At 40.2% G+C, this 17,180-nt stretch overlaps 1 protein-coding gene across 2 annotated transcripts in view; it reads right to left on the reverse strand.

The window, feature by feature from the left end:
* Window positions 1-15,679: 15,679 nt before the first annotated feature.
* The window catches only part of ASTN1 (astrotactin 1), a gene marked incomplete at both ends in the record, with an annotated part of 305,294 nt that continues 303,793 nt past the window's right edge, over window positions 15,680-17,180 (reverse strand). For both annotated transcript variants that reach the window (XM_080936628.1, XM_080936627.1), the window contains one exon: window positions 15,680-15,917. In XM_080936628.1, coding sequence (XP_080792754.1) covers window positions 15,680-15,917 — 238 coding nt within the window. The remainder of the gene's footprint in view (window positions 15,918-17,180) is intronic.

Consider the following 17,180-nt stretch of genomic DNA (forward strand, 5'->3'; position numbering starts at 1 on the left):
GAACTACTCAGATAAGTGCAGATAGACCAAGATTGTCCAACTAGCAATTGGCAGAGCCACGAATAGACTTAGTAGTCTGTTTCTAGAGCCTGTATATCAACCAACCCAGCTATTCTAGAGATTCCATTTCCTTAAAAGCCACACCCATAAAACACTATTCAGTTTTGTGGGTTCTCACACCTGAAAGCAATCCCAAAGATCCACCTCTTCCCTATGGCATTCCCTTCAGAGAGTTTGTCCTACCTCATTCTGAACCAACCTAGAATTATAAAACTCACTGTCTTGCAATGTTGTGAATTTCATATTAGAGATTTCTTCTGCTTAGGAGAATCAATGCATAGAATGTTGTTGAGAATATTATTGTTGAGTCCAGTGTGCTTTTTTGAATACCTATGATGTGTTGGATGCTAGGGTAAATTGGTGAGAAAAAGAAAACACACACACACACACAGGAATCAAATTTCTGTTCTCAGGGAGCTTAGTAAGCAACTGAAGAAGAGAGCATTATTTAGAGGCAGGACAGGAAAGAAATCATAGTTCACCAGCACACTTCAAATAAGGAGACAAGGCAAGTTTTCATGAAATGGAACTTATGAGATGGACTCAGGAAGATGAGTGTGTCAAGGCAGAAGGAACAGAGTCCAGGTAAGGGAACTTCCTGAGAACTCCAGTGGAAATTCTAGATACTGTTGAGGGATCCTGTAAACAGAAGTATGGGGCATTGGTCCAGAAGCAGTGGGAAGGCAGCCATTTTTTTCAGAGGAAGAACACTGTGAAGACAGTGAAGTGTGAAGACAGTGACATGTGACAGTGAAGTGTGGCCAGGGCTGGAGTGAGGGATACAGGAGTGCTTTGAAGATGTAAAAGGAGTGAGTGACCAGGCCAGGTGATACTAGAGAGAGACAGACTAACTCAGGCAACAGCATCCAGAAGCTCGAGATGACTTCCTGTGTGTGAAGAAGATCATTGAAGTTAGCTAGCCTGGAGCACAGTAGAGAGGTCAGGTGTAGAAGAGGGGACGTGGACCCTGTAGCATCCCTTAGCCATGAGAATGAGTCTGCCTTTCAGTCGGAGTGCATCTCCTCCTTATAGAGTTTTTGCTATACTTCCAAACAAGTCATGCTTATACACAAAAGCATCACCACTTCCTGTCCCAGCTATCATCTTTCTTCTATCCTGTCCTACTTCCACTCCAGCTGTGCGCAGGTATCACCTCTTGAACAGACAAGATGAAATCTTTTCCAAGCAGATTGCACTTTCCTCTCCTCCAGATACTTCAATTAGGCACACCCTGTCCACCTCAGGGAGTCACTGTTGCTCTGGGAAATGAATCCATTGCCTTTTACTGTCAGTGATGTTAAATTAGTCTCAAATCACAGATGGCCTTTGACCCTGAACTCCCACAGTGTCGGAACAAATACTCTGCTGCTCTACTGACCAGATATTTTGTCAGCAGCACCTGGACCTGTCACTGCAGTGCTCCGCCATTCCCTGTCCTGGACCCATTTTCTTCCTGTATTTCCTTCCTCAGCTGTTTCTCACAAGTCTTCTACCATGAAGCCTTGCCTCATCTCCCTTATCTTTGTCTATTCTCCATGCCATTATCTGAAACCATACCCCAAAGCAGCTTGAGGAAGGGAGGGTTTACATCATCTTAAAGCTTACAGTTCATCATGAAAGGAAACCAGGGCAGGTACTCAAGTGAGAAACCTGAAGGCAGGAACTAAAAAAGACAACATGGATAACTATTGCTTACCTGGCCTGGTCTCCACAGCACAATTGCTTGTTTTTTTTTTATACAACCCAAGCCTACCTGCTTAGGAGTGATAACCCCACTCATCAATAATTAATCAAGAAAACAGCCTACAGAACTAGTTTTCCTACTGATCAATCAGATGTAGGCATGTTTTTCCAGTTGAGATTCCTTTTTTTCTCCATAGGATTCTAGTTTGTGTCAAATTGATAACAACTGCAAAATAATCAGCACCCCCGTATTTAATGAGATTTTTGTGTATATGGTTCCTTATTGCCCTCTAAATAATCAATATATTTGATGGATATTGGTTTTAAATATGCTCTTGGCTTTCCCCAGTACTTAACTATGAGCTTTTTGATGGCTGATGAAATTAAAGTTACTAAGCTTTTTGAATATCATTGTGAGAACTCAGAGAATAAATCTCTTCATTAGAAAAAAAAAAGTAAACCAGTGTAGGATACCTCTATTTCAAATTCCAATTAGCAAACAGTACAGTTTCAAATGCATTCACATCCCTGACCAGGAAGTATGAGGTAGCACACATCTCACACTGCTACATGGCAGACAGAAATACCATCCCATTCATTGTAGGATCTCTGAACTTGACTTATGTGGTGCCCTGCCCAATAAAACACTAAACTCAGCAATCCTCATTTTAGAACCATGAGACCAAAGGGAAAAATTAAGATGTGCTGTTTGCATATTTGGGGTTGGCACAAGGCTAACACAGAACACTGTGAGGTTTATCTGCATAGTATGGAGATGATTTATTGGTCAGTAACTTAAATACCACTGAATTCAGGGATTATCATTTGTTATAAGACAGAGGCATGCTTTCGCCTAGATAACACAAATACATGTCCATGTCAGGTATAATTATGTGCCAACAGGGTACAGGGAAAGGAATAAACAACTGTTGACCAGGCAAGCTTTACAATATAAGAAGCAGCCCAGCAGCTTTATAAATTGCTCTTATGAGTCCATTACTGTAGTTAACAGAAATGTCCCTTGTACAAGAAGAAACAGACTAGTAGAGTGATCTAGGTGTAGTAAGTGACTACATTTTGAATTTCTATGTACTTTGTTTTGCCTTCAGTATATGCTATTCTAATAAGCTAACTGATATTATATTGCTCCTGTAATACACATATAAATAACGAGTAATTAAGTATTTTATGAGTTTTGGGCTGTGTTTTAAATTTAACTTCATCTAAATCTGTGACAAGATCCAGTTTGAAGTTCCCGATTAAATAATTAAGATGAAATTTTAAGTCTAAGTATGAAATGAGGAACATTTTTTATATATCTTTTTACACACACACACACACACACACACACACACACACATACACACAACTATATCAAGAAGACAATGTAATTGATAAGGTATTTCAGAAGGGCAGTACAGTGTCAGAGCCTGCCCCATCACTTTCTCTAGACAGCATCCATTAATGAACAACCATTGCTCATAGATACTTTTAGTGTTAAACAGTTGACATCATAAAGTAAAGAAATGCAAGGACAGGGCTTGGCAAAAAGAGTAGCGGAGATTTGTCTTGTTAGAAATGTACCTGCTGTTGCCAAGGCATCTGAACTTTTTAGTTGTTGACCCCCTAAAAGTTATCTTCAGTCGACATCCTGAATTCAGTTGTGCTCATTCATAAAGTGCAGAGTTCAAACTGAAGACCTTGTTTGTCTGTTCAGCTCAGGGAGGCCTTGAACCAAGTGACGGCATCTTCCGAAGCTGTTGCGGCAAGTAAGTAATCAGTGTATATTTGCTGGTCTGCTGTGCACATTCAAATGGGCTGATAAATAAAAGTAACTGTCATAGAAAGTGTTTAACTTTCTTTCTCCAGCTTGAGCTGGAAGCCAATAAGGACTTATTGACAATAGGTATCTGTTAATACTTATTAAAGAAACAATTTCTGTATTTGCCTTAAGGAGGTGTGCTATACCAATTGTAGAGCATGTCAGACGTACTCAAAATTTTATCTGGTTTTTTAGTTTCCATTCATACTGTGGCTTTTTCAAGATCCTAAGGCTAAGGATTAGATAAAACCAAAGGGAAAAGAGTTGAATACAAAACGGAATATGAGGCGGCAAGAACTGAGCTCAATTCCTGGCCCTACCTGCTCTTAGGCACATATGTTCACATGTATATATCAATTTTATGTTCCATTTTAAGGTTTTTCATGCATCTCCTAGCTGTTGAATGCCTTATGTGACCTCTGGTCTTAGATCTATGACTTGCTTGACCTTGACTGTGGGCCTTTCTTGGATTGTTTAATTCAAGTTCTCTGTATCATCTCAGCCTTACTCCTTCACTGTATTTGTACTTTTATTTTTCTGGAAATTTTAACCCATGATCACTTACATTCTTATTACTAATACATGTCTTTTTGTTCAAACTGTGAATGTATTGAGGTGGCCAGTCTATTCCCACAGTGGGAATACAGTATCCAGGACAGCAAGAAGCTAAGTGCCTATCAGTGGCTAACTTTTGCAGGGAAACACTTTCAAAGTGTCTCCTCATATTCTGAAGAATATCTGATTCAGAGGTTTGGGGGAAAGGAATAATTTATCCATCAAGCCTCTTCTGGTTCTTTAAAGAGTTTTCCAGATTTCTCTGGGAAGGTCACTCTTCTGTGCCCAGCAGTAGGAAAATCAGCACCTGGGAGGCATGCTTGCCTTTTCCACTCCTGCCTTCACCCTGAGAATTCCAGAGAGGTACAGGCAGTTCCTGCTAGTGGCCTGGCCCCAAGCTCTGTGGGAAGGAGTACAGCTAAGCTCAGACATTCCAGTTGCTGCTCAAACCCAATGGCACTTCATTAAGTCCTGGACCCCACCCTCTTCCTCTAAGTGTTTGCTGCTTTTCCATGGCAACTAAATACCCTTTCTTTATGTCTCCCCCTTCTTTGCCTCACTCCAGTCAGCTCCATCACCAACACCTCTGTCGTGGGTGTCCTCCAATTCCTTATGAGTTTCCAAGGGACACAGGGTACAGGAGGACGATCAAAGCATCTTTCCCTGTCCAATGCCCAAGAGTAAGACTGTTTGAAAGTTTGAAGGTCTGAAGGGCAACTGAGCTGCAGTCAAAGATCATCATGATGTACACATATGATATCAAAATATGTGCATTTGACCATTTTTGCTTTATTAGTAAATAGACCTCCAAGCAGCTGGGATGGTTTGCGTGTAAATATGGGGAGGCTGAAGAGTGGGGATGATGGTGTACCTTGACTCTTAGGTCAGAATGGGTTCAAACTCAGTGAAATCAGAGATGTGAGGAGTTCTGGACATTTCTAGCTTTAATAAGTACCTATTACCAAGAGCCTTGCAAATGCTATACTATTGGTCCTTCTCCATGGCAGTAATGCACTGTGCTAAAGACCTGGGGAGGGGTGTAACAGGAAAACACAAAGGTGTAAAGATTGCATTTGGCTTTCCTTTTGGAAGACTGCAAGGTTTGTTGTATGTAAAGCCATATGTTCCCCATCCTTGCTAAACAAAAGCAACCAAACAAAAATCTCTGTTCAGTTGAATTTCCCAGTTAGTTTAGTTCTATCTCGCCATATTAAACAAATATAGACTGGAAGGCTATTTATAAATGAGGCCATGGCTGCATCATAGAGTGACATACTTAACAGCTTTATTACATTGAAAATAACTAACCAATTCCAATAGTCCTCATATCTAAAAGAGTTGGCTGTAGAAACATATTTGCAAGTGGTCTTGGGGAATGAGACAAGAGGAATAGTAAGAAGTGTTTCTATGGTGCTGATAATTGATATAGCAAAGACTAAACACACTAGAATCTTCAACAACAAAAGATGAAAAGATGCCTTATGTATTTAGGGATAACACTCACACACACACTGGCACCCACACAACAACAGTTAAAGCAAAGGAAGTGGTGCAACTGAAAGAGAACCAGAGTGGTGTAAACTGGAAGTCTTGGAAGGAAGGAAGAAATGTAATTATATTATAATCTCAAAATTATTTTTTAAAGATGTTTTGTACAACATAGTAAAACCTCTTCAAAGAAATTCCATATACACATTTGAACAAGACCTTTGGCACATTAAAAAAAGAGATATACAATGTGCAATTGGACCATGTTTTCTTACTGCCCAGCCATGTTGTCAAGAGACAACACCCAAGAAATTATGAATTGTTTTGAAGTCTGAAAAATACTGAAGAGGGCCCCACAGCTCCAACACTGTTGAGCATGTGGCATGTTTCTGGCATTGCACCAAGTATCTTCCAACGTGTTTTCTTGTGCAGTCTTATTGTTGCTTAGCCATTAGTATGCTAGTGTATCTTCATTCATTCACTTGTACTCTATGATGTAGCTGCTGAAATCCTGCAAGCAAGCTGGGCTTCCTTTTTTGTTAGTCAGTCGTCCCAGGTGAGGTTTTCTTCATTGGGTACACTAGAGGGACACAGTTAAGAAGAGAAGAGACTGCGACTGGTCCTGACTGTTAGCTAGCTAACCTAGTCATCTGACGTCATCAAGGACTCCTTACCATGGCAACAGCAATATGGTCAGTCCATGTTATCTGGGTTCTGTTGTTTCTTTTCAAATATCTATTTATTATGTATTCTATGTTCTGCCAGCCTGTATGCCTGAAGGCTGGAGAGAGTACCAGATCTCATTATAGATTGTTGTGAGCCACGATGTGGTTGGTGGAAATTGAACTCAGAACTTCTGGAAGAGCAGGCAGTGCTCTTAACCTCTGAGCCATCTCTTCAGCCCTATTATCTGGGTTCTTAATGATTCATCTTCATCATTCCTAAGAGTAGTTCCAGTACCAATGAATCGTCTTTCTTCCTTAAGGGCCTCTGGTTTCTGAGACACCCATACCCTTCCTTGGTTTTCAGTCTAATGGGTAGTGCTGTTTTCTGCTATTTATAAGGACTCATGCCTTATTTAATTGTCTCTAATAGTTCTGCTTTGCTTTTCTGTCTGTAATATTTTAACCAATACTTTCTACTCAGTTCTAGTGTTGAGACATAAAACTGAGTTTAGCTAATGCATTGCTCAAGTACCAAAAATGGAGCCTTTGAAATACTTTGTTCCTGATAGTAAAATCATACTATTCATATGCCTTAAAATTTAGTTTTAGAAATGAAAGTACATTTTCAGAAAACCTAAGTAGAATTCTGGGGCTTTCATCATGTATCGGCAAAACCAAAAGATTTCAGAAGCAAGTTATTTGCTCTCATTTTTTTCCATTATCAAAGAAAACAGAACCTGTATTCTTTAGTTTTGTCATAAGCCATTTACAAAATGTGACTCATGTTTTCAATTTTCCTGTATATTTACAGTTTTACATATTCTTTACCTTTTTTGTTCCTGTAATCAGGGTAAAGAATCACATGACACATACCCTGTGAGTTACAATCTCTATACTCTCCAAACATTTGTAGACCTCACTTTTCCTGACCATAATCTGAATTTTTTCAAGCCAAATAATTAGGAAGCATTTCACATGTCCAATCAATTTCAGAACACAAAAGCGATCAACTTCTTTTTTTATTCTTATGTTGACTTTTAGAGTTTAAGTAGATCTAAACTTGTTAGTCATCAAAACTCAATCTTCAAGATAGTATCCAAAAACTTAATCACTTAAGTCTTATATTAAATGCTATGCAAGTAATTATCTTTCAATAACATATGCAATAGTTAAAATCCAGACAAGGGAACAGAAAGAATCTTAGATAGCTTTATAGAGGAGGTTTAAAATATGACATCAACTAGAAAGACTGAATTAGAGAAGAGAGAATATGTGGAATTGTCAGACAACCTTAGGTATGACAACATCCAGAGATGCTCCTCCTTTGTGAACACAGAGGACACACAAAGAATATAGAGGCCAACAAAGAGATGCTGGAGACACAATCCAGGGTAAAGGAAATGGAAATTTCCCAGCTTACTGCCTACTCCTGTTTTCTAAGCTTCTGAAAGTACATCCAATATTCCAGTAGAGGCCAGATGATAAGAGACTCTGGAAATATCATTACTAAGAGTCCATTCTGTGTGATGAAGAATAGAGCAGAGAGGGTCCAGCAATGGTTTCAAAAGAGATCATTGGCTGCTAATGGCACATAAGGCTTGTCTGACCTTAGTTTCATCCATGTGAATAAAGCTGAGTCCTGGGATGCCACAGTGACATGGTCTGAGGTGATTTCCTGTCTAGTGAGCAAGTCATAACAGTGTGTGACTCTTTGGACAACAGCCTCAGGGTCTCCTGACATTTAAATCATCTGAAACAAAGGAACTTGCCCTTCTTATTAGGCACAGAGTATGGCTGGGTTTCTGTTCCTAGGAAAGGTAGTAAGGAATGAATTATACTAATTTGTACCCCATGTAGGCAAATATACAATAGGCACTAACAAAAGTCAATTTTGGTGAAGAAATGTAATGTCAAAACCTGTCTATCTGTAAAGAAATCAGCTAATTGCACCAGCATCCACATTGCAAAACTCCAGAACAAGATGTTTACTTTTTTCTCAATTTGGATTAGTCCAGACATGAACCAAGCCCCAGATTCCTCACATGAACTGAGAGTGATTCCCATAAGACACTTGAGGCTTTAGTTAAAATGGAACCACTAATCAACTGTTTCATATGAAAAAGTAACACAATTGGAGTTCATGGTGGAAGCCTGGTTGGTAGTTGAGTTTATCAAATCCAGGGTTGGATTCTGGGTCTCGTTCTCCATTATCCTGAAAGCTTTTATCTATTCTTACCCAAGAATTGATAGGACTCTGAAAGGCTAGGGGAAAATAGACCTAAAGAAGTCACCAATGTATATGCAGAGCTATAATAATAATTCTGTAGCTTTGTATTGCCCTCATGAGAAAGAAAAAATAAAAGAAAGCCAAATTGGAATGGATCGTAGTAATTTCCTCCTTTAATTCCTCTTTCTCAACTCCTTGCTTTTCCCACCTTTCTTCTTCTCAATAAGAAGGTCCTCCCCACATTCATTCCTTATCTTAGTATGTAATCCAGTGAATTTAATAAGAGCTGCTTGCATGTGTATATTCATCTGTAGGCTAACCTACTAGGCTATAGGAAACTTAGCAACACTATATCACTGAAGAAAATGACTGCCAAGCAACCATCAATGAAGCTGTCAATAGGATCTCATGGAAGACTGAGGTAACATGAGGCTTTGTCCCATCTATAATGAAATGTTGATGAGCCAAGTCTTGTGCTATAGATAACTATGACTGCACAGAGTTCAGAAGTGTCACATTATGTTCAGAAAATGATATTTTGCTGAACATCTCTCCATTCTTTGGACCTCCCCTTTGTTATGTTCTGTCTTCCACAGTGTTTTCTGAGTTTTGGAAGCAGATGAAGGACAGATATCTCAAGTAGAGTGAAACATCATTTATTTTCCATTGAGCTGTTTTTCTAATGATGGCTTTTCACTAGATCCACTATAACATCTCCTCTTGCCTAGCATAGGACATACAGGCAATGATTTAGAAAAAAAAAAAAAAAAAAAAAAAAAAAACAAATCTAAGGAGGAATTAATGAAGTACAAATGCATATAGAAGAAGTACGACATCAGCACCATACTAACATGGCCATTAGCAGAAATGTTTATACTTTCATGCAGATACTTGATTTCTCTTTCTTAAATATTATTTCCAGACTTGTGATGAATATCAAAGAGTTTTATGCAGTTAAGAAGTTAGCATAGGAAGTGGCATGTAGGTAGTATGGACTGGAAAATCTATTTCCATGAAGTTCCAAATGCAAAAGAACACAGAGATATGTAGATTTATGTTGAGCCGATATATAATGAACAGGAGAGAGGGAGGCAGGGAAAGGTTTATGAAGGTGGAAGAGAAGGAGAGGAGGAAAAGATTCCAGAAGGAACGAAGATGGAGGCAGATGTTTTCATCTCTCACGGCACATCTCTAGCTTGATGAGGTTGTTATTATTATTTTTAAGGGTTTCTATGGGTTTTTTTTTAATCTTATACAGAAAAGCAGTTTTTATCTTTGGCCATTGTGTAGAGGGTTTGTGAATTGAGAATTTGATATATAAAACTGTTTAATAAGCTACCAGGCTTTGGAGTCATGTTTGTACCAAACCATGGAAAAAAGAAACATGCCAAGGCAGTCATATCCCTCTGGAACAGAGGCAGCAAAGGGGCAATAGAGTGATCCACGTCAGAGTTCTCAGAGGCCGCATGGAGCACCAAGTGGAATGAGATCGCATAGTGTGAGCCCTGTCCGCGGAGTAGACTGCAGGGTTCAATAAAAGGTTAAACCATTTCTTTTTCATATTTACTGCAACAAAGATAAAACAAGTGAGAGCAACCCCTTTTCATTCAATACTTTTTCTCGTACCTTGCTGGATTCTTCTCCTGCTCATTTTCTGGCCCTGAATATAATGTCTTCCCTTTCATGGTGTTACCATCTATGCTTTAGGATTTGCTCTTCTGAATCACTGGGGTACAGTATCTCATCTTTCTTTCTGTAGTCCTCTCATGGTGCACAGACTTTGTTTATGAGTGAGAAGAACATTCTTTTTACCCCATCATGCCTTCATTGGCTTCCTCTTCTTTCTGAGAGAATTTAAACCCTGTATGCTGGTCACTAAGATTGAATAGACATGCCAGTACTTATTTGAGTCTTGTATTTAGCATATATAATCATTTTACCATCTAATATAATTTGAATGAGTGTCAGGATTTCTGGGTAGGCTTGGCAAAATGATTCCTATATTCTTCATCATTTTGGTAGAAGCTGGGATCCTATTCAGTAGGTAGGGTGACTAGTCTTTTTTTTAACATAATATTTTTATTCATTCTTTGGGAGCATCACATCATACACACTCATTTCCCAGTACTCCATGCCTGCCCCCACCCTTGTGACCTTTCCCTCCAAAAAATAAAAATAAATAAATAAAATAAAATAAAATTAAACAAAACAAGTCCAATTTGTGTTATCTACATACTCACTAGCAGTAGTCAAACTCTCAGTGGCCTGACCCGTAAATGGAACTGAGTCATTCTGCTACGCACTTCCAACAGATGCCATCAATTGCCTAGTGCTAACTTCAGCATCCTTAATACACTTTTTAAGAGTTCTCTTTAATAACTTCCTGTTTAGGCTGCTATGTTAGTGGTGATTATTGGCTGTGGGTTAGGGTGAGGGTAGGGGTTGTCAGGAAAGTCTTCCATGTCCCTTTTTCTCAACAATGTGTCTGCAATTATCAAACTCACTGCAAAAGTAGCTGCTTTGCTCTTTACACTCAGCAGGAACACAGACCATGGGCTTCTCTGTGGTCTCTGGTGATAGCACATACTATGCACACGATCCCTGGCTGTTGTAGGCCCATAGACACAGACAAGGCCCTTGGAGGCAGCCCAGACCATGGGCATCACCATGACCTCAGGTGGCAGCACAGGCTACTCAAATCAATATGGCCCCCAGAAGCAGCATGGGCCATGGACATCAACAGGTTTTCAGACTGCAGCATAAACCCTGGGTATCCAGACATCCACATATGCTTTGGTGGTAACACATGCCACACATATAGACACAAACCCCAGCCACAATAGGACCATGGGCACAGACAAGGCCCTGTCAGGCAGTAGTGGAACTACTTTTGAAGTGATCAGACTGATTCATCTTTATGTTCTTAACAGAATTGTCCTAGGGAATGCTGTGGACCAAGAGCTATGATGTAACTTCCCCATCATGGAGTAGAAGTCAGCTTGGCAGCCTTTGTTTTCTTTCATTTAAAAAATATTTATTTATTTTTATTTTACATGTAAGAATGCTTTACCTACATATATTTGTGTGTGTGGTATGTGCAGAGGCCAGAAGAGGATGTCAGATCTCCCTGAAACTGGAGTAATGGGTGCTTGTGAGCTGCTATGGGGGTGCTAGAGACTGAGCCCATGTTCTCAAAGAGAGGAGAAAATACTCTTCCCTGCAGAACCATTGCTGTATCACCAAGTCTTAGATCTCTTATGCGAAGGCTGACTGCCCCAAGTGCATGCTGAGATCTCAAAGACTTTATGACTCTGGTGTAGATGTCATAAATTGTTACGTTTATGTCTATCATAAATTATTGGTCAAAACAGTCATTAACCTATCCAGACTTGAGGGGAGAAGATGCAGAACAACATACATGTAGTTGAAAGGCATGCAGAAGGGTCTGTGGCCAAAACACAGAACTGTCACAGCCTGTCTTCCCTTTATGAGTCCTGCCTGGACAGAGCCTATGACTTCAAACATCACTTTTCAGGGGCTCTATTAGACCCCTGAAATCTTAACCTCTGATTACTGATGAATTGAAAGGGAATCATATGTTTTGGTGGTAGACAAAAAACATCTAAAGTCACACTGTAGCCTGTAAAAAATATTAAGAATTTGGGGTTATGCACCAGGAGTTGTTTGTTTTATAACATCCAGCTAACCTCAATGGCCTTTGCAAAGCCATTTTTTATGTGTTTGGGATACATAAAGGGTGTATATGGGATGGGCTTTTGCAACATTTTCTTAGATGTACAATATTTGGACTCCAGAACCTCCCCTCCCATCCTGTGCTTTGTCAGTCTACCTTCCCCTCATAGTGCTATGTTCAAAGTGGAAGGCCATGCTCTGGCAGAGCAAGGCAGTATCTCTCTGTGTCTGGAATACAGTGGATGTGCTGCAGACATTCCATTTACTGTTTACTTGGAGGAAAGGATAAAAGATGAAAATCACTACCACATAAAAGTAGGCTTATAATTGGCCATGGAAGCTAATTTTCGTTTCTAGTTAAGATAATGGCTTCAAAGCCTAAGTATTCGGAATCTAAATTGTAACATTTAAAACTTGAATTCACCAGCGGGTCACCGCGATACTCAGTTTATGGGGAGACACAAGGTAATAGCCACACACTCAATGCTTACTGATAGCTTTGTTTATTATTTAGTTGATTACTTCATTTCTCATAATCGTACAATAAACCTTTTAAACAACACTGTTGTGGTTGAAGTTGGTCACATTACACCACCTCTTTCTTCTACAGTAGTGGGGTGTTTTTCACAATTATTTTTTAATAGAACATTTGAATATCAGGGAGTGCATTTAATTAAAAATAACAAATGGACCAAACTTCAAGAGAAACAATTGCACACTCACTGATGGGTGTGATTCTATACAGTGGCTCGTGGACATTCAAGAGGAAACAATAGAGATCTCAGTTGGACACAGAGCTGGAGGTGGTTAGGTGGACGGAGTGGCTCCTTAAGACCTGTTTGGCAGCTTAGAAATGAGGTTTAATACTGGCTCAATCACATTAGCCTTTCTAGACAGCTCCTCCAGGCAAGGACTGAGAATTATTGGCAGGATGTGATATGATCTCTCTGAAAGTAAAATCCTTCAGCAGCGTGTAGAATCTTCTGCAGACTACCCCCAATCCATTCATGTTGGAGATTCTAACTCAAGCAGACATTGCTCAAGTCATGGGAGCTGTGTATGTGGTGCTTCGGAGTGTGTGTGTGTGTGTGTGTGTGTGTGTGTGTGTGTGTGTGTAACACACATCTGAAGAGAAAACACAAGAGCACACTGAAAGAATAAGGTGATCAATGGGAAGTTGGGGGAGATGGAAGATAAAGGAGACATGAGTATGAGGTGGAAATCTTTGGAGAACAGGTCATAAAAAGAGGAGGAGAGTAAGCTTGAAATAAAAGCAGAATTGGTCAGGGTAACAGTAGTGATCTTAATAAAACTGCTTGTCTTCCCTCCACAGCCCATAAGTTCCTGTCTCCAACAGGGCTGGAAGGCATCCATAGCCTCAGTATCCTTCTGTTCAAACAAAGACACTCTTTTCTTCATAGGATTGAATAAAATAATGGGGAAAAATGGCATTAAAGGATGTTATACTCACTGCCACACTGGCCCATAGCATCCTCTTCTCTGGCAATGGTGAACAAATTGCCCTTGGATGCACTTTTACTGAAGCCCCTATACTGGCCAGAGGTGAGATAGCTAAGTTTTCCACTGTGTTTTGTTCTAAAAGTTGGGGAATCTGTGAGGTAAAAAGTATGAGGAATGTTTTCCAATATTCATCTGGAAAGAAGCAAAAGAGAAATAAGACCAGCCTTCAATTTATTCCCTTTTCTATGCATCCACAGGGAAGCTAGTGTGCCACAGTGCTGAGGGTACCAAAGGTGTCCTGACTCCAAAGGGTATGGGTGTACTTTGACTTATTGTACATGGTCCCTTAAGAAGGTGAAGTTCTCTGGGCAGGTCTCCTGTGGACCTTAGAGCTTCAACAGCCACATGCTCTAGGCAACATAGAGTAGTTAAACTCCTGTGTTCTGTAGGCACTGCAGCTCAGGGTATATAGTGTATGAGGGACCTGGGGAACAGTATGTGACCTTCATGCCTAGGTTTCCTCATCACTAAGAATAGAACTTTCTTTAGGGGGTGCTGTGAGATTCTAGTTGTTTATAGTAGTGCACAACACACACCAAAGAGTCAATTACATCTGTCATTATTCCTAATTTGAAAGTATGAATCAGGCTCAGTGGCTGAGTTACAGAGCCTTCCAGACCTGTGTCATGTGCTTCTACAAGAAGAATCCCAGTCAAGGCAAGCTGGCTGAATGTACACTGGGTCATTGCGAGTGAATTTGGTCCCATGAGGTTGTTTCTAAAAGGCTAGCCTTCCTATTAGCCAGGTGACCCTATCATCATCCTTGGGCAGTGTGTGCAAATGGAGCCTCAGTTTTTATGTGTGATCACCAGATGTTCTGGTCTCTCCAGAGGCTCTGATGCTCTTCAGTAACTCACAGATTTGTGTGGGCAGGCAGTGACAAAGATAGAGTCCTAATGATTTTCACCATACAGAGAACTGTCAAAATTTACAATATAATTAAGAAATTGTAGCTAGGGTAGTGTGGACAGAAATGGTCTCCAGACTGATAAGAGCTTTACTTCACTAAAACACTGACAAGAAAGAATCTCATTCCTGGATTAAAGCATACATCAGCCAAGTCCTTTTTGTTCAGGGAAAGAGGCTGGGGACCAAGCAGAACCAAGGCTCTTAGAACTCTGATGGTACTCTAGACATGGACAAATATTTTTAAACAAACTGCACTTATTTCCTGCAATGTTGGTTGCTAGATAGTCTTGCAGGTAACCCTCCCTGGAGTGATATTTGACAGGTAACATCTCACTGCCTCTCAAAGATCAGGTTGTTTCAAAGAAAGAACAGAAATCAACAAGAAATTATAGTCCTTCTTTAACATGGAGAAGGGAAGAACTAAATCTCTGTAAGGTCAGATGGACCTGTAACAGAACTTGGGTTTATATCTTCAGTGTAGAGACAGCAACAGGAGAGGGTCTGAGGAAACACCCATGAGAAACTGGCATGGGTCATTTATTATCTTCTTCAGTACATGCCTTGGCTCCCAACATTTTGATGCTTCTAAGAAACACCTGAGCTAGGGCATGTTGTAGCTGAAACTTTATGCCCTTACTTCTGTTCCCAGGTGCCATAGATTTGGGAACCCATTAAGTAGAAGAGCCTCCACCTTAGACCTGCTGTAAGACACAGGATAGAGGTCTTTAGAATCTTGATAGGTTGATCGAAGGTAAAAAGGTGAACAAAACCAATGAATACCAAAGTGAGATTCAAGGTAATCTTCTAAGGGAAAAATGGTGCTGCATGAAGCTACTGGCTGGCTGGCGGGTTGACTGGTCATGCAGGTGGAGAATGTCACACTGGACAAATCTTTCAGGGAGCAAAGGTCCACCATCTTCCTGGTTTAAAGAAGATTCTTGTGGAGCTTTGGATGTTCCATTAAAAAAAAAAATGTCTAGAAATCCACAAACCAACGCAGATGTTCCCCTCTTCTCCCCTGCTTTATTTTGGCAGTTACTCCCTGGCACCATGATGCTAGATGTCTTTGCTGTCCCCATAGTCATTGTAAGGGACACTCAAGGTCTGTTCCTCACATGTCTTCCTGAGGTCCCGGCTGAGCTCTGACCAGTCCAGTCCATAGGGTTTGATTTCGCTGTAGCGGCAGCCCAGGTATTTGAGTGAACCACGCCTTAAGCTTATCTTGGGCTCCTGAAGGAGTCCATTGCACCAGCTGCTCAGATCTCCAAGCTGAGAAAGGATAAGACCTGCTTTCCTACAGATCAAAGAGAAAAGAACACTTCTGTCAGAGAATAAAAACAAACCAGAGAAGGCTACAAAAGAATTACTATCAGAGTAATACTATATTTTAAGAAAGTTGAGCTGACCATTCTATCTTCTCCACTTAGTACAGCCTTTCTTACATGTGTATCTGTGGATGGATGGATGGATGGATGGATGGATGGATGGATGGATGGATGGATGGATGGATGGAATGGGTATGCAAAGTGGTACATGCACAAACTTGAAATAGAAGTAACAAATGCAGACATAAAATAAAAGTAAAAATGAGAACATGAATAACTAATGTTTAAGTGGGAATATATAACTTTTAAAATCTCAGAATCTGTAGTTTTGAAAGAAATCAGATCACTGTTCTATAAAGCCAGTGATTTGTCATCATTAAATGACATGGCATAGGCTTGCCTGAGTTTTCTCCTTTCAAGGCTATATTTGAATTGATATTCAAACAAACAGTCAATATGGTGAAAAGAAAGGGGTATCTGATATAACCAATTATGCCTGTGTGGAGGTCATTATGTTACAATAAGCCTGGGAACAACAGGACTCCAGCTCACATTGACGCGGGAGTATATTTTGGACAGAGCAGTCTCCCAGGTGTACATAGCACCCAATTAACCTCCAGGAGAGCTCATACTCCACTTCTTTATCTACTTCATAAAGCCACAAGGCCATTGCCATTTCTACTGAGCCCCAGCTGATAAAGGATGCAAGGTAGTAGATAAGAGAGCATCTGAGCCATTGAGGATCCCTTGGGGCAGGAGAGGAGAACAAGGTTGCCTCAGAATTACACACATTTGAAAAGACCAATTCCTTAGCATGAGGGAGCCTCTGGGGCCTAGCCTGGTGAAATGGCCATTATCGGATTGACTACTGTGTCTTTTTTTCCTGCTGTCAGAGATAAAAGGTACCTGGAAGCCAGTTCTCAGACCTTGTTGGTTTCCTAAGTTCTTAAGACAAGGGATTTATTTTCAATTCTTCAAAGATGTAAGTGGCCATGGAGCCATGAGGACGATTCTCCTCATTTCAGCAAGCTCACCCACGTAGGGTTCACAATGCTGTCTAGAAAACTTGCTGGGCAGAACCCTTGTAGTAAATGAGAGAATAAGTAAGCTAGTAAACTTCTCCTGTGAAGAAGCATCTCATCTGTTTTAATCAACAGTTCCTTACATAAGTGAGCTTTGTTTCTTCTGCACCTCACTTAGAATAAACATTTCAAAGAAGAATAAGTATATCC

The sequence above is a fragment of the Micromys minutus genome (genome assembly GCF_963924665.1).
Source record: "Micromys minutus genome assembly, chromosome: 1".
NCBI lineage: Eukaryota > Metazoa > Chordata > Mammalia > Rodentia > Muridae > Micromys > Micromys minutus.